The following is a 25,228-nucleotide window of genomic DNA, read 5'->3' on the forward strand; positions in this document are numbered from 1 at the left end:
GTAACGTGCGCGAGGGGTGGCGTGTGCCCGATCTGTGATTAACAGTCAGATCTCACACCCCCCTACGCTGATTGGACATGATGAACCGGGAGCTGTGGGTTTTTGCAAAATAAATAACACGCTCCAGGTGGAGTTAGAAGCTCGGGTTTTTTTCTAAAACCACTTTATTTATGTTGTTCTGTCAGATTATAGTGTCGATTTCACTGAATATGATCAAAAAAATGTTGCCGACGGCAGCTTTAATGTCACTTCTGATCAATTTAATGCATCCCAGTTGAATAAAGTATTAATTTCATTAAAAACAAATCATACTAACCCAAACTTTTGAACGCTATGTACCAAAGATACTTCATCTGTTTAAGAGTGGGTTAAACAGTATGTTTGAAACACTGCCACAACTTACATGACAACCACTTATTTTTGTACCATTCCATGGCTCGGCATGGACAGGGAAGCACCATTCTCACTTATTCTTAATATCAAACTCACCAACAGTGAGCTTATGCACTTGGCCACCATCTGGGCATGTTTATACCATTATATCACTCCAGCCACTGCAATGTACCTCTTCACTCCTCGTGTAGAAGGGTAAGATGAGGAGGAAGAGTCGATGAAAAAGTGGTGTGTTGTATGTCTTGGATATCCCTTCTCCTCTAGTAGTGCAGCACAGAGGCCCGTGGAGCCAAAATGGGTCAGAACTACTGACCTTGAGGCAAAAAAGGTGCAACCACTATCTAAATCTTACTTTTGAATTAATCTGATGATCTAATGATTGATTCCGAAACAGAATGGTCCCATCCCAGTCCTTCTCCACAAACCTCTTTCCCCCATGGTCTTCAGTCCTGAGTTTTGAGGACTCCCTCCTTATTGGAAGCCCTCCAGCGACTGGGGGTTGCTGGGCTCGCGGGAATTGCCGAAGATCCAGCAAGTCTTTGTACTGAATTTCAGGCCTGATCATGCGAAGGCAAGCTTCCCACGTGGCGTTGTCCAGTCCCGACTGCAACTCATAACCCAAGATCTTCACTAATCCACTCTGGAAAGGGCGGATGGTCTTGTCTCGGATACGACTGGCTTCTATGGGGCGGCCGCCGTCGCGTAAGCAAATGCGAGTGAGAATCTCCCTTTTGGTCCTAAGCAAGGCCACCTCAGTCTCCATCCGACTACGCCCAAAGCGATCTACTTCCTGCCAAAAAGTGAGATTGAAAGCTTGGTAAAGGTGCCAGTCCAGAGCATTCCACTCACGTAATTTTGATTTTTGCTTGTCTGTTAAAGTCAAGGGGGCCGGAGCTGCCTTGACCACCCATCCTGACCTTCCACTGGGCACTTGCTGCCTGGCGTTTAGGCTAAAAGAAACCACAGCATCTAGTGGCCAGCACAGAGCGTGGCGCAGCAGCACCATAGATTGGTCAAAATACTCTGAGAGAAGGATGAGATTGAAGTTCCGACGCACTGCTGCCACACCGCGCTTGACCAGCGCTAGGCTGAAGTTAGAGGTATGATCCAGACCAAAGTCAAACCACATCAGGTTGCGGGCATAATGGTTGTTTCGGAGTCTGGGGTCATAGTACTTATAGGGGTTGTCTGCAAAATCTCCCAGTCCTTTGGCACGCCTGAAGGCAGGGGCAACGTTTTTATAGTAGGCATAGGAGGATTCAGCTAGCGCCAAAGGGTCTCGAAGGATGGAGAAATAGAAGGTGTCAGCTGGCATGACCTTCTCAATCTGTAACAAAAGTGAAAAAGAGAATAACATTCCATTATTCATTCCATTATTCCAACATTCCATTATTATGTGGTATTTATTATTAATGAAAACATAATTGTGCTTATTTTAGCATCACCTAGTGTCAGAAAGAAAGGTATTTGATGCCCAAACAGTTTTAGGCCAGAAAAACAGTATTAATACTAAGGAATCAAATTGGTTTTATTGCCTGGACGCCTAATTAATTTGATAAAAAATAATTAACACTAGAACGGCCATGGCGGTGATTTTGACCGTTTTTGAATTTTATATCTGCAATAACTTTGTTGAAAAAATAAATAAAATCCTGCTGGTACCTGACTTTTCCTAAAAGTGTCTTTATTTTCATTTAAAATGTTTTTCATATATCTTACACATAAGGCAAAAAACAAATGAACATCTTTACCTATTTAGGCCATAGACGGCCATATTGACCGCACTGAATTTCGCGGTATTCTTTTGTTATATTTCCCGCGGTTGACCTTTGTCTCTCTCACTGTCAACAGAATATCTAAATAAGATACTTTTAGTTGTTATTATCTTGTTCTGAGTTATGTTGAATGGATATGGCAATATAGCCTATCTGTTGTGAATATGCGATAATTACGGTAGGCTACTAATGATATTATTATTTATAAATGTATAATTAATCTTGTTTAAATGTACAGTTTGGTGTTGTTTTGTTTTTAAAAGATATCCTAATACAATAAATGCATTAATCAATTGGGCATTTATCATTAAAGATATAGAGTTTGGAATCAAGCGGTCAAAATGACCGCTTGTGGCAGTTTTAGTAGTTATGGAATTCTGGCACTTCTAGTGTTAAATGTATGAACAGATTGTAATTGCAACAGATCTGTCCGAGAAAATGCCAGCTACCATATGCTGTACCTCTGGTTTGTTGAAACGCATGTGATTTCCCATAATGTCAAATCCTGCCACGTGAGGGCCTCTGTATCCTTTCACCCTCTGGGCGATAAAGGGCAGCGGGTAGCCAAATTGGTACCCCACAGGCAGGGCAAATTTAAGGCCCCGCTCCTCTCCAAAGCGATAGAGCAAATTGAGAACGGTGCTGCTTGCTGTCTTATGAGTCTTCAGGAACATGATGTGTATGTGGGGCTGACAAGACCCCAGAGAGTCCCCTTGGGAATTGTCAGAGGGAAAAGAGTAGAGGGAGTGAGGCCTCTCTGGCTGCATCCAGCTAATGGAAAGAAAGAACAAATGACATAAAAATTATAACAAGAACGAAAATGAATCTCCCGTTCTACTCAGAAAAATTAGGGGATGAACAGTGAAATGGGGAAAATAAATTAAACAAGACAGAAAGGCCTGTCAGGTTACAGATAATTACACAAGAGAGATAATTGAGATAAAGTGATTAAGAAAGTAGAGAATAAACACTTCAAAGAAAACGGGTGATAATAGATTAGCCACAAATAATGAATTCAGAGATACTCTGAGAATATGGAATGCATAATCACTTATTTGTGCCAAGAGGCACATTATATATTATTAGAATAAATTACGTAATAAGATCTCGTACAGAAGAATAATTACACAATATTCTTGGCTGGCTAAATAGCATTTGATGAAAAAAAATTTTTTTCCATTGTTTACCCTCATGTCATTGGAACCTGTATGACTAAGGGGGGGGAATTAATTTCCTTCTTAGAAGAGCCTTTAGAAACATGTCACAGTTGATTTGAAGTAAGTTATTTTGCTGCAGTAAATAATCCAGAAACATTTAAGCAACATTGTTTCTTAACACTGAGTGTTAAATGACAATACTATGTTAAGCAATTTTTTTTATAAATGCTGTATAAAGAGTACAGTAAACAAGAGGAGAAGAAATATTTAGAAAGAATGAAAATAGAAATGGAAACATTTTCTTACCTCTTGTTGAAGATGACTCCCAGAAGTTGCCCAGCAAAACCGATGACAACAAATACCAGGAGTGCTTTCCATACGGGCCCCAGCCGATAACATCCCAGCCACCGCATTCTCCTGTGACCAAGAGGAGAACTGTTAGCCTCGACTGTGATATTGTGCAGCACAGAAGGAGAGTGAAATGTTCAATAATAGAGAATCAAATGATAAAAGACAAACAAAGAGACAATAAAAGGGAAGAGCGTGATCATGCGAAGAATAGAATGTTTGAAAGGAGAATTAAGCCATGATTAGAAACACAAAAGTGACATTATGCCAGAGAAGGGAGAAGAAATTCAATATGACAGAAAAACGGAGACAAGCAGGCAGGTGTATCTGTTGTCAGGTCAAATCCACATCTACAGTTAACACATACAAAAAGCTTAAAGGCTGCTTTTACAAACTCTTTCCCATGCCGTATGTCGCTATTATATGTCTGGACCCTATCTACCACTCAGGCTTAGATCAAAGCGAACAGACTTTTGTCCAATGCTTCATTGCAAACTATATTATGTTTGCATGAAAACGGGTATAGAGGGATATTAAACAGGTTGCGGGACAGAATAGATGCGATTGGCCTTTTTCTATACTCTTGCCTTGTCTTGTTTAGAAAGGATGTTGCAGAATTCGTTCGGACAAAGACAGACTGCCTCTGTCATAAATCACAGATTGCGCCTAACAGTCTAAGCCTGATACACTTACCGAGCTGACCGTCTGAAAGCCATAATAAAACCCGGCCGGTATCACTATAGATCGGCGCTTGGCAATAGCCTCGGTGCATCTCGGCCGATGCCTTTCAAATCCGCCCGACGACGTCTGTGTAATGTAAGTGCTCCATCCGTGCGTATATGGTCCGACAACAGAGCGCCTGCACGATTGCCGTCAAGTGCGTTAAATTTCCCGTTAGCTTGGCGTGCATGCATGCGCTTCGCTTTAGTTTCTCGACAGGTTAAGATAGAGAAAAGGGACTGCTTTGTGTTTTAGGAGAGTGTGGGCGGTGTTTAGGGACCGGTCTGCTGCTATGCGAGTCGAGGTCTGACGTCAGACCTGCTCTTTGCTTACAAGCACAAATCCAGATTTGCAGGAACGATAAGCGGAGACATTATTGCAAGCGGAGCACATAAGTAAACAGCACACCCATCCTTATAACCATGAGATAGCCACGAATACGGTACTCTCCGATGCTTTATGACATTTTTAGAGCATTAGAGGCACACATGCAATTTTGTTGTTGTTGTTGTTGCATCTAGCCTATTAGATCAGCGATGGGGAACATAGGTCCTGGAGTGTCCCTGTCCTGCAGAGCAGCAGAGTTTAGCTCCAACCCTGATTATTAACAAAAAATTCACCTGTATAGCCTTAGTAACCCTAGAGACATTGATAAGCCTGTTCAGATGTGTTTGACTAGGTTTGGAGCTTAACTCTGCAGGACATCAGCACTCCAGGGCCGACATTGCCCATCCCTGTGTTAGATAAACTATTCTTTTACATAAAATTAACTTAAACACATCAAGACCTGACCTTTTGCTAAGTCTAGACTCATAAATATGCCTACTTCCATGCAGGTAGGTGTGTGAAAAACATTATGTGAGCCGAGCAATATGTCTGAATTCATAGTAAAACAGTAAGCGAAAAGTACAGAATGACCTAATTCTTTCACTGAGATTCGGAAGTGTGCATTCAATGGCACGTTACTATCCCATGAGGCCACTGGAGTGGATTTGTGAATGCCGTATGGCATTCTCAAACAGAAGGCTGGTTCCGAGGCTGTGTCCTTCCAGTCCTGCGGAGGCTAGGCTAGAGTCCTCCTCAGCATTGAACGCTAGAATGAGACGGTCTAGTAAGTGTGCATGCCATTGCCTACATCCAGTGGCGTAGCGTCTGGGTATGAAGAGAATGCATGCATATGGGCCTGGGCAGATTGGATTATACGCAGCATGATGTGGAGCCCAGAATGCAATTTCAACCGATGGAGCCCGTTATAAATGTTTTGCATATGGGCTCAGGGCTGACTGAATTATGAACGGTCATGATGCGAAAATACTATTCAAATTATAATTAGAAAAATACTTTACAGTAAAACTGGCTTTCTATTAATGCAACACAGGTAATGGCAACAATCTGTGGTCTCCAAGTGGTTTACATTACACATGGTTTAACATTATGTGATTAATATACAACAAACACATACAAGAAAACATGGTAAATGGACTGCATTTATATAGAGCTTTCACAGACCCAATGGCCACCAAAGCGCTTTACAATTTGTCTCACATTCACCCATTCACACACTCATTCATACACCGACGGCGGGAGCAGCCGGGGTTCGGTGTCTTGCTCATGGACACCTCGACACTTGGTCAGGTGGAACCGGGGATTGAACCACCAACCTTCCAGTTTGTAGACAACCTACATGAACCACTGAGCCACTGCCGCCCAAGGACATAATACATAATAAAACATAATACCTTTAACTCCAAAATATTTTTTTCTTGCATTATGTAGTGAAATTGAACAAGCTCAATGCCGATTCATCTTTTGCTAATTTTTTTTTTTGTGAATTGGAATGTGTGAAAAGGATTGTGGGTGATTGGGGGATGCGAAGGATACTCTTGATTTGACTGAGTTTGATGACGTGGCAACCGAGACATGCAGCCTTACTAGGACGCAGCCTTCTGATTGAGAAGCACCCATTGAAGGCTGCAACTGATGCTAGTCACATGACAGTGACAACATGGCGAATGTAGAATGTCCGAATTTTATTCATACACACATTTATATTATATAGAACAGTGGTTCCCAAGTTTTAGAGTGGCGTACCACCTGAGGCATTTACAAACTGCAGTCATACATTTTCCTTTACGGGATAACATTTAAATTGATTTTTGTCAAATTCTGAAAATGTCATTAATTTAATTATTAATATAATAAATAAAGCAATGAATTAAACTAAATCAATAAGTTCAATCAAATGAAATCAGTATCAACAAAAGTCATCTTTCCATGGCACAAGCTGCATCTTGATGTATATACACTGTTTAATGCTGTTCAGTGTTCATGCAATTACAAATAATGTAATAATATAATGTTTTAAATAAAAAAAATCACTGTCCTGTACTGCTCTGCATTATATTTTCTGCTTTGTACAGCACTTTGGTCAACCTTGGTTGTTTTTAAATGTGCTTTATAAATAAATATTGTATTGTATAAAAAATGTTCAATAGAGAAATCCAAAATGATGGTAAAATCAAAGTGATACTTAAACTATAAATTGTATTGTAGACATGCAATTTCTGTAATGCTGCTTTGAAACTATGTATTGTGAAAAGCGTTATACAAATAAATGTGAATTGAAACTAAAACCGGCTAAGTCACTGTCTTAATGAGTGAGTCTTCGAATCATTCATTCATTCAGTTATTCAACAGTTCTGCAGTTGCTTTCATTGGAACTATTATTTCGTTGCAAAATAGAGCAAACAATATTGACAATATACTGTTTAAAATGTAGGCCTACATCACTTAATATTACCTTTTTGTTTGTTGAACTGTTGTATAAAATCAATGTCACTTTTGCAATCGTGTGGATATTCTGGAAAAAAAATGCATTCTTGCTCATAGGCTAATATATGATCAACATTAAAAACAAGAACTCACACAGGGTATGTTTTTTTGAATCGAAGATTTGTTTTAAATTGATCTCTATGCACTCTCTGGGCCAGATACATTTGCGAACGCAGCGTTAATGGCGCCATGGCCAAGACACAGAAAGTGCTTGATGTGAAACCGCAGTGTGCGTGTTATGTACCAAACCTGCAGTTCATCAGGTAATCAGAGCCTGTCCCCACCCACTATACCGTAAATTGCGCGTATTTAAATGCGCGCTGATTTCACACAGCCGCCATTTTGAAATCGAACGCGAGGCTCCGGTGGGAATAACCCCGGAAGTACAGATAGACAACAATGCCTTGGACTACCAACCTGAAGCTGCTGCCGCAATTTACACTATTGGATGTTAATATCCAATATAGGATATGTATATAGTTCGTTCCTGCTTCTTTTTTTACGTTCTGAATTATATATAAAAAAATCATTTTATTTATAAATGAATTTCACTGTATATAGTCTAAAGTATGAAAGAAATGTATGTACATTTTTAGAATAACTAATTTCTACATTACACAACAATACGCCATCGCATTCGCGACTCTCCTATGATTAAAGGTGACACTTCCGGTTTTCTTCCCACCGGAGCCATTTCAAAATGGCGGCTGCGTGAAATCAGCGTATTGAATGGGCCTCCTCCTTTCACTGCTGATGCTGTGACTGTCATGATTCTGCCCTCGTGTCCTTGATTTTCTCTAGTCTTGAGGCAGGATCATGACAGAATCATGTTTTGTGTGCAAGCACATGGTCTTGTGTTTTGAGCCATGTGCTTGTGTTGTCTCGTTACGTTACCCCCCCTTGTTATCCTCGTCTCGTCATTATTGTCTAGTCAGTTTCACCTGTCCTTGTCTAGTCTGCTTCACCTGTCTTTGTCATTAGTGTTCCCCTATTTCATCCCCTTGTGTTTGCTGTCCTGTGCCGGTTCATTGTGTCACACTTTGTGAGAGTCTACCTGTGAGTACCTTGTCTTTGAAGAACGTCTTGATCTTGTATTTGCTGTTTTATAGTCTAGTGTTATCTAGTTTAGTTATCCCTCGTTTGTATTGCCTCTGTTTTGCCCCCTCGTGGGCTTTATTTTCCCCTGTTTTTCTGTTATAATAAACGTTGTGTAATTGTCTACCGTCTGCGCTTGGGTTCTTCTGCTATCATCATAACAGTGACTGTTTGAAATGATCCTGTTGCCAATAATTGTAATGTAGCGAGGAGTTTAACAACTGCTGGAATGGAATGTGAAGGCTGAGTTGGAGATTCAATGTCATCTTTGATTTCTTCCAGTAGCCTAACTGTAATATTGCGTAGCTGCTTAATCTGTAACGCTTAATGATTTCGTTTTCACTCAACTGAAAAAGTGTGATTCTTGTGGCAAAAATCTTTTCAGCTCGTCTCCTTAGCCTATGTCTTCGTCTTGCTCGGATTACTTTTACAAAAGTACATGTCGAGAATGGCAGTAATGTAGGACGATTTGCTAATGCAGCATATGCATGCAACCATCTACATCATATGCACGCTGCTTGTGTGGATGCAGTAGTCAGTTTTGACCAAAAAAGATGAGGTAGCCTAATTGTTGTCCATTTTCCCTGTTTTTACTCAGGGTGTTGTTTGCGTTCCCCCTCTGTCACGTACCACAGTTTGGGAACCACTGATATAAAACATATTTTTTTTAATGGTGGCAAAGTAATTTTTCAAAAAACCACATCATTATCTACTATATAATATTACACGATTTCGGACACTGCTTTGGTCAGCTATTGGCCTTTGAGATAGCTTGAAAAGTTAACAAATTATTGAAACATTCTCAGACATGGTAGGCTACTAATTTTTGTTTTTAATTTTCATCGGTGATCTGATACCAATTTAATAGTTGCAATGTCTGTATTGAAGCATCCAATAAATGGATTATTGAAAAAAATGCAGGGTTGTTGATTAAATGGAGCCAGATCTAACCCAGCATGCCCAATCTTGCTTTTAAAATATGTCTTATAGGTATCTAAACACATCCATGACGTCTTGGCTAAAACAATGCAAAATTTGGCCTGTCAGTGAAAATTTAACCATAGCCAAAGAGATGCACAGGCTACGCATAGAACATGTCAAAGAAATGAAACCGAACACATTTTAATCACTGTTGACTTTGCTTATGATGGAATATCATACATCTTCTCGCAAGTTATTTGGGCAAAAACGACATGTAACCAAATTCAAGGCTATTGGTTACTCATGGATTAAGAACATTAATATCGCCAATAAGGTAAAAAAAGAAGAAAAACGAGGTAAAAGATGTAAAATCCAGGACACTAGATGCATGAAATCTAAACCTGACGTCTACCTTATTGAAATTCATACAGTGAAATGAGTCCTTGTTGAAAATTCCATATGAACCATTTGCCTGTTGTTAAAGGAATAGTTCACTTTAAAATGAAAATGTAAATATGCACCTAGGATGGCTTGAGGGTGAGTAAATCATGGGCTAATTTTCATTTTAAAGTGCAACTACTTCTTTAAGGGTGAAATTTATCTGTTAGGCAAAGAGCTAAGATACATTTGCACTATTGAACCGATATAGCCGGACTATATCGGGTCAATAGTTAACCTAGACAGTGAAATGACGGCTATTGCTTGCTGGGAAATGTAAGCTTGTTGATTATAAGAAAGAGAAAGAGTTTATGCAGAAGAAATTATTCAAATCGGAATCGGACATCATGGATTGCAGTGTTGCACTGTGTTCAGTGTTGTCTAGAGTGAGGACAATGCAACAAAGAGATGCTGAATAGCAGTGCAGAAAAGAAACACTGGCATGTCCTCTAAAGATGTAATTAACTAACACCCACTCACCAGATGAAATCTAATAAAACTGCAAAACTCCTTCAGGGATTCTTGGGATGACCAATAGCTCAAAATAGAACCAATAACACTCACTCAATAATCCTGGAAGCATTATCCAAGTAAGCAGCTCCAAAAGCTTCTTAACAAAACTGTTATTTTTGAGGCCCTGATCACAAGTGGTCAGTTGAGACAGATGACCATTTACACCTTGTATGTGACCGCTTATCGGACCTGTGATCGGATTTTGTTGAGGGAAAGGATTCTGTTTTGTCACAGCATGCACATTACTCACAACATCAGTGCTTTTGTTTTTTACACATTATTTTTTTGTTTCCCCACAAAGGTATGGACAAGCGGCAACCTCCCTGTCTCTCTCTTGAAACCAACACTGAAGTGAATTAAACTGCAATTCATCTACTGACCGCTTGAGGCAGGCTGCAAAAGTGAGTCAAATCTGCATCTCCCCCATGTTAAAATACCCAACTTTACAGCAGAAAAACAGCCTGGAGCAAAAAGTGGTTTTGGTCTTTATAGCTTATTTTGCCCTTCATGACAACTGTGAGGGGGGTGAATTTTTTTCAAACTCATCCGTTTAAAGTCCCCATGAATTCAAAATTGACCATACTTACTTTGTTTGCCTAAATTGATCGTTTTGTGGTGAACAATTCATCCATGCAAGTCAATCCACACAAAAAATTTTTTTGGCTTTGTAATCTTTAATCAAAATCTGAAATTTCCCCTCCCCTCTGCGTTGGAGGACCTTGCCTGATGACGTAGGTTTCACGGTTTGGGCGTCTTCTTAACATCCGTAATCAAGCCCCTCCAACTGACAGTAGACAGGCTGAATGAAAACACCTACTTTTCTAGATCCAATCAGGTGCTAGTTGGGGAAAAAGCCACGCCCACCATTTTGCCTCATTTAGTATTCCGTTTCTCTCGGAAATACGTCACAACACTGGAGAAAATTCGTTTGCAACTTCCGGTTCACGGGGACTTTAAATTATATTAAGCCTGCATAATTAAGGGCGTGGCCACTTGAGTGACAGGTGGATTGCGGCCGTTTGTCTGCTATCTGTAACGTCACCCTCAGCTAATTCCAGCAGCTGCTGGACTTGCCATCTCTGCCGTGTTTGTGCTTTTTTCGGGATTATTTCATACAATTTAATACAAGCATTATACCTCCACCTACGCTGTTGGATTCCGTCGTTGTCGAGTATGGAGAGAACAACCAGCGCTGTATTTCCAGTTGTTTTCCTCGCATGCACTAACGTTAATGGATGTCTGACAATTTCGTTGCTAAAAACCTCTATAGATATAGAGACCACCCTCGTTATGCGCTACTTTTGCTCTCACCGAACAGATATGCTTATTTAACTTTTTAGTGTTAAATAAAAAGTACCGTCAGATGAAATCCTGCAGGTGTCAGTGTTTTCTCTCCGTCCATGCAGTAACATTAAGTTAGATGCACACCCTTGAACGAGCGTGGATTTCTAGTGCATTTACTTGAACTTCTGAGGTAATATCTTTGGTTTAACCCATTTGAGAAATTGAGAGGTGGCCAAAATCAGATTTTAAAATGGACTGAATAAAGCTCTTTACGAACTTGACGTGCGATGCCATGCTGACTGACATGTATGCGCATGAATCACTGTCACACGCACAAACTCAGAGCAATATTGTAAGTTACTGCATGATAATACATTTTTAATTAGCAGAATAATAATGCATCACGATACACAGTCTCACTTTGTTACGTCTTTTAACTATTATAATATTTCGAAGGGCAAAAACATGAACTTTAACTATTGGCTTTACTTCTTCAATCAACTGTCACTTTAGCGTGAGGCCAGTAGCATATAGCATTAGCACCTCAGCTCCACCCACGTCCCGCCTCTTTGCGAAGGGGGTTATCCGTCGCCTGGAAGTTGAAGCCGACAGGGTGCCGCCATGTTGTAGCAGAACTTCACTTGCGTTAGCATTTCCATTGACTCCCATTCATTTTGGCGTCACTTTGACAGCGAATAACTTTACATCTGAGGCGTTTAAAGACTCCATTTGTCCATTATTTATTTCTAAAGAAACACGACAATGTATAAAAGGCTCCATTACCTTCTATGTTACATTATGGCCCCGTAGAAACAGATTTAGTAAAAATAGGCTAACGATTGCGTCATAACCACTCGACTCTCTGTCGCCCTGTACAGAAATTACCGTACAGACAGGAGGAGAAGCTCGCAGGCAATCGGGGGACGTCCCGTCAAGGGAGAAGCCCATAGATAATGAGTCCATAAAAGCAACGGAATACTTACTCCTGCTCACTCACGCCAAAGAACTCTTTGCTCAAGTTCCCCGTCTCTGCAAGATTAACGTTGGCAATTTTCACGCACAGCTACTAGAAGATTAACGTCTGTCAGACAGGTTGCTCACGTCATCAAGCTTAGTCGGTTTGAGTCTGCGCGTCAGGAACGGAAGTGCTCAAAAATCGCTAAAAATGGGCTTCAACTGTCTCAACTGAGTTCCAATGAGATGGCTCTGTCCACTTCTTATACTGTCTATGCTCTTTGCCCATTTTATTTTGTCCGGGAGTGACGAGAAGTGACGCGGTGCCAAGATGGTGACGACCGGCCCCGCCCACTTTAGGCTTCAAAAACGCTCTTGAGAAACCTACGGGTGACGTCACGGACACTATATCCATATTTTTTTACAGTCTATAGGTTGTAGTAAAATGCTCAGTAGTCGAGCACCTGTACCTGATTCACAACAGCTCTTTGCCTAAGAGGTCAATTTCGCCCTTAAAGGAGTAGTTCACTTTAAAATGAAAATTAGCCCACGATTTACTCACCCACACACACCAGATGTATACACCTCTGATGGCTTGAGGGCAAGTAAATCATGGGCTTATTTTCATTTTAAAGTGAACTACTCCTTTAACAACAAGCAAATGGTTCATTCGAAATTTTCAAGGACTCATACGCAATTTTCAACAAGGACTCATTGCACTGTATGAATTTCAACAAGGTAGACGTCAGGTTTAGATTCCCTGCATCTGGTTTCCTGGATTTTACCTCTTTTACCTCATTGGCGATATTAATGTTCTTAATCCATTTTGTTGTAAGTAAATGTAAACATGCTGGACATCTTTGTGTAAAAATATTGGATGCACAATTGGATTTGTGGATGACTTAATGCAATTAGTTGCCATTTAGCAGCTTTAGCAGCTTTTTCTAAAGCAGCTTACACTACGCTAATTGCTGGAATAGTGCCTTGTAGTAAGTTGCTAAGGAACAGTATTGATACAAAAAAAATTTATTAAAATGAGAAGTCTCTGGTTCACATTTACTAAAAGAACCACAACTTTTTTGTTGCAACACTCTTAAAAATAAAGGTTCCAAGGGGGTTCACAGCAATGCGGTAGAACCAAAGAAGCCACAGGCTCCCCAAAGAACTTTTCAGCAAGCAGTTCTTAAAAGAACTTTTTTCTTTGTGCAAAGAACATTTTAATAATCTAAAGAACCTTTTTCCACTAAGTACCATTTATTCAATCAAAAGATTCCATGTATGTGAAAGGTTGTTTATTGAACAATCAATGTCAATAAAGAACCTTTATCCTCACATTGATTATCAACTGTCTGAATGGAAAATTTGTAAACCAAGCATGGTTCTGACTGTTGACACGTCACACATATTCACTTCCCCTTTCCTATCCCACTGCATTAGTAGGTTAGACTGCCTCTCTTAGAATGAAGTGAATCTGATGATAAGCTGCCTGTAGCTTGAATTATGTGCATAAAGGTAATATATAAAGGCGACTGTAAATGGTGATGAATAGCTTTCATATCTTTTATTAGTTGAAACCTTTAAATGCTAAATTTTGCATGCTTTTGTTTCAGGACCCAGATTTTACAAGTGACAAACGAAAATATGTATTGGGCAAACGTAACAAAATGTAACAAAAAGGTAAACATTTCTTATGTATAAAATTAACATGAAATGCATAGTTGGAATTTATGCATAATTGTTGTTTTTTAATTTACTTTTTGATTATTTGTTTTTATGTGTTCAGATCCCGTTCCAACAGGCATCTTATAGTTTGAGTGTAGGGATGCTCCGATCGATCGGCCGGAGATCGGTATCGGCCGATCATCACATTTTATGACTCGATCGGTACTCACTCAACTTGGCCGATCTCACAAACCGATCACAATTTGATGACGTCAAAACGTGAGGAGGTAGCCTATATGATGCGTGGGGACTTAAATGATTTGGCAGTCATGTCATCGCCGGTGTGGAATTAGGCTGCTATGATGTGTCGAGAAACAATGAAAAAAATTTGCTATTTGCCGTGTATGTTTCAAAGGAATCTCACATGGAGGATCATTGTCCTCCAGAGAGAGCGCCTTTCTGAAGAGTATGCTTCGCTCGCTCAGTCCACAGCGCTGCTCGCTCAGAACGCCCGCAGTGACATGCTGGTTAGAAAATATGTTAAATAAGTTGGGCTGCCCGTGCACGACTAAAGTTTTTTTCTAGTCGACTAGTAGTAGTTCATTTAAGCCATTAGTCTAATCGCATATATTAATTTAATTAAATATATATGGGAGAAAATACTAAACCATAATGAGCGTCATCATAATAGGCTATATTGCCTATATTCCGCATATCAAGCGCATGCATAAAGCTTGCCACAAAGAACCGGCAAAAGTAATGTTTATGCAGCATGATACATTTTAATTGTTTATTAATAAACTGCAAAGATACAGTTGGCGATGTTGACGCCATCTTCCCATAGTGAACGCGCTTATAGAGAGAAATGCACACTTCATACGGATTAGCCTATACATAAGCAGAGAGTAGCCCATTTATTATCGATTTAAATAGTTTTGTTTTTTTTTAAGTAGACATTTCAAGCCTGAACTATACGTTCTCAGGTATGTGAGGCAAGTTGAGGTTCAGTTCACTTATGAGACGCGCTCCAGTTCACGCGCCGGCGTGTCCGTGTCCTGATTATATTGTCTGCTATATTTCGCTTATTATTTATTAAATCCAGGCAAATGGTTGATGAAACATAGTTTGAAATTAAGATACAATTATTACAAAACGAAATTCACTTTAAAGAATGGCTTTCTACAAAACAAAACTTAATTAAGTGGTCAAAATCATGTCTGACCCATTCCAAATGTTTTCCGATATATTGGGCATCTTATGATCCTACTCATCTCATGCGGTTCCCTTTTAATATAATCAACATATATGACATTTTTTTCAAAAAGAACACTATATTAGCCTACTATAAAACATAAATATGAAACGTATATTTATGTTTTTAAGTTATATTTAAACGTCACACCACTCCGCTTTTCTCATGTGTGTGGCCTATACATGCATGTGTGCGTGCATATGGGGGAGGGGTGCGATTTTCGAATAATAAGCGAATAATACCCAGATCTCCGAATATTATTTTTGCTTGAAATGCCCATCCCTTCTAATGAGTAGCATCAAACTACTCCAATTTGTTCTAATTAAATTAATAATTAATCTAATTAAATTAATTTTGTCCTGCTTAGACTTGTATTAGACCAGGTTTAAGTTACATCAGACTCTCTATTTTAGGTATTTAAATGTTTATTTTGTCCTCCAAAGTTTACTATTGGACAATGTTTAATTAAACCTTGTGGGCTGCATCAGACTGCTCCATTTTGTTTGTATTTATCTTTGTCTTATATTAAGCATCGGTATCGGGATCGGTATCGGCCGATCACCATGACAAGAAATCGGCAATCGGTATCGGCTGCAAAAATCCTGATCGGAGCATCCCGTTCTATATGCTTCTTAAATATAATGGTTTCATTCTTTCTGCAACCAATATTTCACTGCACAAAACATTTGATCCTAGCTGAAAGTGAACACATATTTAATTTAGTCCGGGTCATTTTAGCTTTTGTTTAGTTTTGTTCATGGCTTTTTGAGGATGAGGGCATGTCACGCAACCTGACCATGTTGGCATTTCCCTAAATTGGCTACTGATGCACAGCCCTTGACGTCAACAACAATCGGTAAGTGAAGCGTTTTCTCTTCCCTTTTAAAACGTGATACGTGTATTTATTTTGCTGTCCAATACATGAGTATACAGTTAGTTGCATAGCACTTTTTCCTTGCTGTCTAGGATCCAATCAGAACAGAGGTGCGACCCATTTTTAAGTGTTCTACAGGCTGGCTTACTGGCTTATGTAAACTTGAGGTACCAGTAGTCCTTTACATGCATGCCTATATATAGACTTAAACCCTATTTCGTTTAACTGTGGTAGACCTCTGGCCCATCACCAGGTAATAAGCATCGATGAGGGATGATTGGACAATCTGTTAAAGCAATCTTGAAAATATTTGTGAGTGGAAATTAAAACTGATGGTTCCTGAAAAGGGTCCATCCATGTTTTCTGTTCAAGAAACAAAACACAGGTAATATTGAACCAATGATAAAACAGTGAAACATAATCATCCAAATGAACATTTCAGTTGATCTGGGAAATATTTGGTGCACCTCTTTCCATCCAGAATCCTGGACTAGAACAATACATTATATAATACAGATAATATATTTTAAAAAAAAAAAAACATAAAATACAGCAGTCTTTAATTGCTGCTTCTTTTCACAGATCAGTCCAATTCAGGAACAAATCATTCAGACCAGTTTTGTGAGCTATAACAACCAATGCAGCAAAAAGATTAAACTTAAAATAACTCTACATACTTCTCTCGTAAATGTGCAAATGAGAGCTAGATCATTTTCATTTTGTTCGGTTATTTTTATATATCGCACTTAAGCCACATGGGTCACTTTTATGATATAAGGTGTTTTTTGTTGTTGTTGTTGTTATTGTTGTTTTCATAATTTCAGAGCTTGACAGCTTCAGTCGTAATTCATTTTTATAATGAAAAAGTGACCAGGATATTCTTCCAAAAATCAAGAAAGCTTAGTCTGGTTTAGAAAAACATGAGGGTGAATGAGTAATAACAGCACTTTTGGAGGATTCACTATCCCTTTACGCTTTGTGTGAGAAAGACAATCCCTTAGTGAATCTTCAGAACAAGACAACAGTTGGTCCTTTGCAGAAAGTTGCTTGTGTGTGGAAAATTGTAGAGTGGACAACAGTCCAACCTTGTTCCACGGGCCATTCATGAGACCAAAGTAACCCTTCAAGAAACTTAGCAGCTGCTAAACAAGCTTAACGTTACCTTCACAAATCGACCCCATAGCCGAATAATCTACTTATTTACTCGGGATGACTATAGCAACGGAAAGGCGCTTTATGTCATTAGATGTTGACCCGACACATATTCAGGACAAAAGTAAACAGAATTAGCCTAGATAAAGTATAAAAGTGACTAAAAAGCAGCCAGACTATAGCCTACAGAGGAGCGAATAAAGTGTAAAACTTAATCGAAGGGCAAATGGTTTCCAGAAAATAATGATCAGTATCAGTGTTATCAGCGTTATCACTATTATCAGATAACTGTATCAGTAACTGATGTGTGGTCAGATTCAGATATTTTAATATAAGAACCCTGGACGACGCTGAAGTAATGGACCCTGCCTATTTGTTATATTATCAGGTCTAACGTTACTTACCCAAATTGTGTCTCAGAGAGGCGTCAGTGCAAATCTGTGGCTGTTCCTTAACTCCAAGAGCAAAGAAATGTTAGCTCCAGCATTCCTGTGAATCAAGCCTACGCGTGTCTTCCGTTATCCACCAACTGGCACCAAATACAACAAAGTTTTGTGTTGATAAACAGCCCGCCACGCTGAGATAGTTGACTGTCCTGCAGACTACATTAAATGCGATCTTACTCGTTTAAGAAGTTCCTCGCGTCTGCCTGCTAAGACAATCCATCTGTCCCAACCCCCATCGATTACTGTACCCCCGTCTGTCAGCTCTCTGTGCGTGCACGCGCGGCGCGCTCTCTTCACTCCGTAGGGAGAGTGTAACTTTATCCTGTCTGCTGCAACATCTTAATAATACCATACTACATTTCAGTGCTTTTGTTGCAACACTGCAGAAATAAAAGTGACAGTTGTGCTAGAACCATCATTTATTCATTAATTGAATCCACTTATTAATGACACATGGTTCCTTGAAGATTCTTTAACATCCATGGAACCTTTCAATTTCACAAAAGTTTTTTCTTACGGTAAAAAAGCTTCTTTCGATATTTAAAATGTTATTCACACTAAGAATGGTTCTTTTAACTGTTCACTGAAAGGTTCTTTGGGGAACCAAAAATGGTTCTTGCAAAAATATATTTTTAAGAGTGTATGTATCTATATGTGGGCCTTTAAATATAAATAAGGACGTGACCAAAATTTCGGTTTACAATTAAACGTTTAAAATAAAAATTAAATTAAAGACTTAAAATTTTATTATAAATTTGTGTAAAATTTCAAGATAAAATTCATGAATTACGTAGCTATTATTTTAGGTTAAAAGAGTAAGTAAGTTAGGAAGTGTATCTTGTCAATATCTCCATAAAGCTTAATCACATTTTACCCTCACTAGTTCATTTTAAATCAACCTGTTATGTGACAAATACTTTTTTTAATGTTCTTATATTCAGTTTTCTTTGAATTCATTCTTAAGTCATGTAAATTGATATCAAAAGGCCTTATATGCCTAGTATTACTTTTTGCCATATTTTATAAAGTCAATAAATGTGCAATAAATGTGTGATCTGTTGCTTATGACACTGAAGAACTGACAACTCCAAGGTTTTATGTGTCACTGTACACCCAAACTATGCGACCCCCATCTGTTTCACTCACATACAATATCCAAAGCCAAACAAAAGCCCCATTCATCTCTGAGCTCTTGCTCCGCCAGCTGATACTGAATAATGAACCTCAAGGGGAATCTGGGGATCACAAGGCTCACCGTTTTCATCGTCTGAAATCAGACTGAGCCTGGTCACTGAAACCCAGTCTTTTCAGTAATTTGTATATGAATAATGCTTGGCCAATGTTTTGAGTATGGGCCTCACAAGCTTAAAGACAAAAAGATGAAAGTCTTTATAAGCAAAACTTAGCAACCTTGTTCCTTCAACAAAAGGGCCAGTTGGAAGATAAATGTTGGCCATCCCAATCCTGTTTTGTCTTGTTGAAATGGTCAGTTGCCACCTGGATGCATGGTGAACAAGAGTGGGTGCAGATCATTTGTCAAGGACGTGTCCAAACACACCGGTGGCCCTAATGAACCACATGTTGGGCGAAACAGCTGGAACCCTAACTCATTCCATCTAAAATTATATTGTCATTTGGTGATGATTGACGATGACAAGAAAAAATGCCTGTTTTCCATTACCGCAATTGTGACTCGCGTCTTGAACATATGGATCCTTTTTAATTTTCAGGAATGTAAAACGAGGCGTTGAGAGATACTAGGCTACTGTCAATTCTTTTGTTGTAGGTCTATACAGTCCTACATAAAATTTTCATTACATGGTTTCCAGATTTAATGATTATTATTATTATTTAGCCTATTTATTTCATTTCCAGTAAACAGGGTTTTTTTTGTGTGGAATATATAGCCTTTGTCAATGCTGCATCAGATTAATGATTGACATCCAGCTATAGGTCGACAACATCACTTAAATATGCGTCCAGCTGAATACTGTCTGTTCACTTTCAAACTCCAATGCCTGCTCTAATCCCAAACCTGCTTAAATCACACTTTAGGGAAGAGTGGGGGCAATTTGCCTTGACAATTTTTTTCTTCCAAACCTAGTCTGTGGGGTAAAAACGCACCCATCCACTTGGGGTAGTCGCTTCCCACTATCATAATTACTGCAATTACAATGTTCTAAACATCACATCCGTTGTTTACATTAAATGTAATCTAACTAGGTGGTTGAATACAAATATTTGGACTTACATTTCAAAATTACCTCAAGACAAGTTAGCATCAGCTAGCTAGCCAGTTTGCATCAGCTAACAATATTTTTTCAAATAGGCTGATTTTCAGCTTTCATTAATACATATTCATATTTATCTACAGTTATTTTGGCTTGTCTTTTAAATTTTAATCTAAAACTAGCCTACTTGTACTATGATTTTGCTGTAAATGTATAAAACAAATTGCTTTGTCAGAGTGGGGGGATTTTACCCCACCTGTGGGCCAAGGGCAAAACGGTAGCAACAAATTAATTGTTAAAAATATAATAACATGAAAACTTTGGACATTTTTAATACTTGGTTTATAATTAATGTCACTGTCACTAAAAACATAACTATTCTAGACAAAAACTTTTGTTTCACAGAAAAATTACACAGTCCTTAAAGGGGGCGTTTTCCCACACTCTAACTAGGCTAGAACGCTTAATATATGAAGACCTCCGATGTAAACGCCTCTAAAAGCCAAAAGCCTCTACGTTCATCAAATACTTTCACTTCAAACTCACTAAATCTCAGCCTCAGCCAATTCAGAAATGCTGGTGCTTGGGTAGAAACCTTAGGAGCCTGATAAAAATGTTAATATTAAACAAGAATTTTAGACAGACTTAAGTAGACAGAAATAAGTAGCCTATGTTTTATAGAGATATTATCTTTAGATGTATGTAACAGTCAAGGGAGATGGGTGATAATAATCCAGTAGGGGGCAGTTATCTTAATTACTTTAACATGACTAGTAACTCAGTGACATAGCATGTGACTAGTAAATAGTGGCATCTAGAGGCTGTACCCAGATAGCACACGTACATCACGGAGACGTCTAGTTGATGTGTGTTTACATCTGGAAGACGTATTTTTTAGAGTGTTTGCTCATCTGCAATACGTCTATAGGACGTTTCCTGTCAGATGTCAAATAGACGTTTAGAAGATGTCTATAAGATGTAATGATTTAGAATGTATGTTAAACTGACATCTTAAAGATGTCTATCAGATGTTAGTAAACAGCAGATGCTTTCCAGATGAAGTGATCTTTAACAGACATCTTGCAGACGTGCGTGTGCTATCTAATTGCACCATTTTCTCACATTATGGAAGAATACTGTTTGCCTTAAAGGGTAGTTCACCCAAAAATGAAAGATCCGTCATCATTAACTCACCCTCCAAACCTGTTCTTTAAAGATATTTTTGAAGAATGTTGGGAACCAGACAGCTGACGGAAGTCACTTACTTCCATAGTAGGAAAAAAAAATACGGAAGTTAGCCGAAAAAGTGTGTTCTCATTTTTGATTGTATTGAATTGAAAGCAAAGTAACATTATATAAGATGTAGTAGATCAAATTGTTTAAGTTAAAATTACTGGCATAATAAGTGAAAATACAATGGGATGTACAAAATATTGTAATTTGAGTACATTAATTTAGAAGTAAATGCCTGTGATGCTGTTTGTAAAAATAAAAATAAAATAATTTAAAAAATCTAAATTCTAACAGTTTTTGTTTGTCACTGGGATAACAGATAAAAAAACACACGCACACACAGACTGATCGTCTATTTTATTATTTTAAAATCACCTTTATCATAATCATCATCATTTTCAAATGTTTTGAGAGTATAAAAACAATACACAGTTCTGATTTTTCATAAAAGGAAATCAGTTTTAACTGCTTCAATATGAGGTACTAGTCAGACTCCTCACTTCTTGTAATATACAAGGATGGAGTATTTTTCACAAATGATCTTGTCCATTCTACCCTTTCTGAGTCGCTATTAGTGTTTTGCATTTAAGGTAGAGAAATATGCATAATTTCAACAAACCCCTTTTACTATATGTACAAAATACACCACATCTAAAACCCAGCTAGTAAAAATATAATTGTTAAAAAAATGAAAACCAAAGTAAGGTAATCTAAACTTTGCCTGTAATGTAGCAATACTAGTATATACAGTCAATGAGGGCAGCTTTGGTGTCATTTATGATCATACCCTAAAAGCATGCACATAACATAATTTGCTTCTAAGCATGCAGTACAGTGCTTTAAATGATACCACACATCCCCATGGGACTTTGTAACCCAATATGACGCACCCCTCCGAATGGAAAGGACTACAACTTCTCAAGAGATCAAATGTAATGGAAACTATTAGGTAGAGGAGGGCAGGCCAAGAAGGCCAAGGGGAGGGCAAATGGGGGGGGTGCTAGATTCATTTACCAGGGCCTCCACATGGAAGGATCGGCCCCTAGAAAGAAATGGGGAAGGGCCAATTGTGCTGGAGACTGAGGGGAAGGAGACCTGTGGGGAGAGGGCTGTTCTCGGGGTCTCTCTCTAATCAGTGGGACTCTGGGCGAGTGAGTGGGACTGGAGGGTGGGGAAGGAGATGGAGGGGATGGAGGGGTGTGCAGGTGGAGAGGGTGAGCCTGTAAGGAAGGCAGGTTTAAAGGGGAATGGGTCGGGGACAGAGGAACTGGGCTCGGGGTGCCAACAGAACTTGTGCTACCAGCCTCAGTGCTTATATGGGGAAGAGATTTCAGCAAGTGGTTTAGCAGACGCGCACCCAGAGTCTTGTCCATCCCAGGGCAGCTCAGGAGCAGGTTGTGCACCTCATGCATGCATTGAATGTACCCGCTACCGTATCTTTGTCGAGACTCAAACCCAGTGCCTGGACTGTGACTACCACCTGAAAATCAAAGCAAAATAGAAGCATGGGAGTGATTTTACCCAATGTAATCATAATAAAATCGTGCACACAGTTTCCTTTGAGAAAAAGAATCATCTAAAGTCTTTATTCAGAGGCAATAAAAATACAAAAGTGCTCAGTGCATAGCAAAAAAAAAAAAGTGCACAGTGCAAAGGCAAACCATTTACTCCCCTCAAATCATCATCAGTACACATAGATTTACATATCTATGCCCCTGATCTTGTTTATAGATCTTTTACCATACTTTTAAAACTAAATTCTTAAAACTAACAATTATTCTAATACATGTACATTGAAGTCAATCGGGGAAAAAATATAGTTGTATACTTTAATAATATGATGTATATAATTTATTTTTTTATGTAAACAATCATACATTTCCCCTTAAAGATCAGTAGAGTTTGTTTATATGTTTAAAAATAATATTAACTTAAAATGTACGGGGTGGAAAAAGTAGGCTACAATGGTTTTAGCCCAGAAAGTCTGCCTAACCTGGTCCGTGACCTCTTTGTAGGTTCTCCATGTGCTGAACTGTTATCTCAAGAACATCAGCCTTCTCCAATTTAGATTGCTGTGGGAAAAGTTAAAGGAAAAATGCCATTTAAATGAATTTATTTTCTTTTTTTATTATTATAAATGTATTAAAATGATTTGAATTATATTGGTGCAAATAGATTTAAAATATAAAGAGTGTTCATATTTTAAAGATATTTATTTGGGTCACTTACATCCAAATTGTAGGCATCCACCATTATACCCTTTAGTTGCTCAAGGCTTGAGTTTATCCTCTCTCTGCGTCTTTTCTCTATCAAGGGTTTCCGCAGCTAAAATTTTAAACAAGCTGGTGTTAGTGTGTATGAAATATTCATTTGACATCCTCAAGGGATTAATTCACTACCAATTTGACAATACAAGACTCACAATACACATGCCAATTCTGTAAGGTAGATGTCTGAAGTGTGAAATATTCTCTGGACATCCCAAATGAGTTCATTAAATGAGATTATTTAACATAAACTACTGTAAAGTCTTGACTAAAGTTATTCAGTCATGTCAGTAGTTATTTAAGATTCAATACTTAATCACTGTCAAACTCTTACAGCAGTAGCCTACTTGAAATGTATCAACTGATTTCAGCCAATCAGAGCAAATCATTTAAAGAAGACTACATGACAACAAAAAACATGCTAATTGCAATATCTTTTCAAGTGTAAGGTTTACATATTCATTAGGAACTACTCAACATCTAGATACTAAACAATGTTTAGATTTGCAAAACAATATAATTGTTTTATGAAATAGCCCATTTAGTGGACTAAGTGCTACTGCTATTTCTGACATTTAGTCTTATGTTTTTCTATTCAATATAAAATTATCAGAGGACACTCGAACAGCACGTCTGGAATATGTGTATATAGATAACTTTTTTAAGCTGCTCTATAAGGTTGTCTAAAAATGTCCCTATTTCATGTTCAGTTATTTATACGCTTTCTACTTCTATACCCTATGAACAAATGTAGGCCTTCATATTTTGCCATAGTTGCATACATCACAAAACAACACAAAATGACGACAGCGTCGTCACATAGCCTACCTTTCGCTCTTCTTTTGCGTTGAAATTCTTCTCCGGGCCATTGCCGATATTGGAGGCCGTCATTATTCTGCACTTCTAGTTAAAAATAAGAAACTTTTTTGCTTTCCCACGACTATTTCTGAAAGTTTGCGGTGGCGTAGGCTTGATAAAACTAGCTCACTTAACCTCGTTTAACATGTAGGCCTACTCGCACTCCCCCTCAAACCTCCACCCACCGAAATTACCATGACAATACATGGGTGCTTTTTGCTGCACAATTTCCCACAGTCTCGGGTTCGGCCTATTAAATAGAACGAATCCCACGTTCCACGCATAGTGCTGGAGCACTGAGATGAAGCACAGAGTTCAAAAGTTTGATTTCACAAGTGACTCGCTTTCAGAAATAGTTACACGCATTTGACTCAACAGGAAAAAAAATGAAAGTGGCTCTCTTATTTAGGGACAATAGGAAAAATTAAAATTATAAAAATTACATTAGTATGGTATGTGGATTCATAAAAATAGTTTATTATCCTCTTAAATTCTGTCCTTTAACCTGTTATAGAGCATATAGGTAAGGACATTAAATGCATCACGTTGCATTTAAAAACATATATTTCACTATTGAATTTTAGATGCAATGTTATTCAATATGTAAACAAAAACAAGAATGGGGTATCCGCTACCCCAACAAGAGGATGGTAAAGGTTGGAGGATGGTAACGCGCAACAATAGCAAAGAAATCTTAGTTTTTAAGTGTTTTCACAGTGGAAGAACTATTATCTCCTAGTTTCCCACCCCTTCCTCCACAGCGCGCGACCCATCCCCTCTACCCCTTCACCATTGTTCTTTTCACCTATGGGACGGGCACACT

The 25,228-nt window shown here is 38.6% G+C and overlaps 2 protein-coding genes across 3 annotated transcripts; both read right to left on the minus strand.

Moving 5' to 3' along the window:
• Positions 1-584: 584 nt before the first annotated feature.
• On the minus strand, positions 585-17,856 carry gal3st4 (galactose-3-O-sulfotransferase 4). 2 transcript variants are annotated; one of them, XM_056268613.1, is made up of 4 exons: positions 17,775-17,856; positions 3,632-3,742; positions 2,630-2,939; positions 585-1,720 (listed from the first exon to the last, which is right to left on the minus strand). In XM_056268613.1, exons 2-4 carry the CDS (start codon positions 3,736-3,738, stop codon positions 731-733), a joined length of 1,407 nt encoding a protein of 468 aa, XP_056124588.1. In that variant the 5' UTR covers positions 3,739-3,742; positions 17,775-17,856; the 3' UTR covers positions 585-730. The 2 variants fall into 2 exon arrangements, with proteins under 2 accessions (XP_056124588.1, XP_056124587.1); XM_056268612.1 differs by lacking the exon at positions 17,775-17,856 and adding an exon at positions 4,367-4,664.
• Positions 17,857-21,622: 3,766 nt separating this feature from the next.
• her8a (hairy-related 8a) lies at positions 21,623-24,525 on the minus strand. Its single transcript, XM_056268570.1, has 4 exons — positions 24,376-24,525; positions 23,510-23,605; positions 23,274-23,352; positions 21,623-22,760 (listed from the first exon to the last, which is right to left on the minus strand). The coding sequence occupies exons 1-4, from the start codon at positions 24,436-24,438 to the stop codon at positions 22,291-22,293; spliced, it is 708 nt and encodes a 235-aa protein (XP_056124545.1). The 5' UTR covers positions 24,439-24,525; the 3' UTR covers positions 21,623-22,290.
• Positions 24,526-25,228: the final 703 nt, after the last annotated feature.

The sequence above is a fragment of the Rhinichthys klamathensis genome, unplaced genomic scaffold, assembly GCF_029890125.1.
Source record: "Rhinichthys klamathensis goyatoka isolate OS25496 unplaced genomic scaffold, OSU_Roscu_1.1 h1tg000275l_1, whole genome shotgun sequence".
Taxonomy (NCBI): domain Eukaryota; kingdom Metazoa; phylum Chordata; class Actinopteri; order Cypriniformes; family Leuciscidae; genus Rhinichthys; species Rhinichthys klamathensis.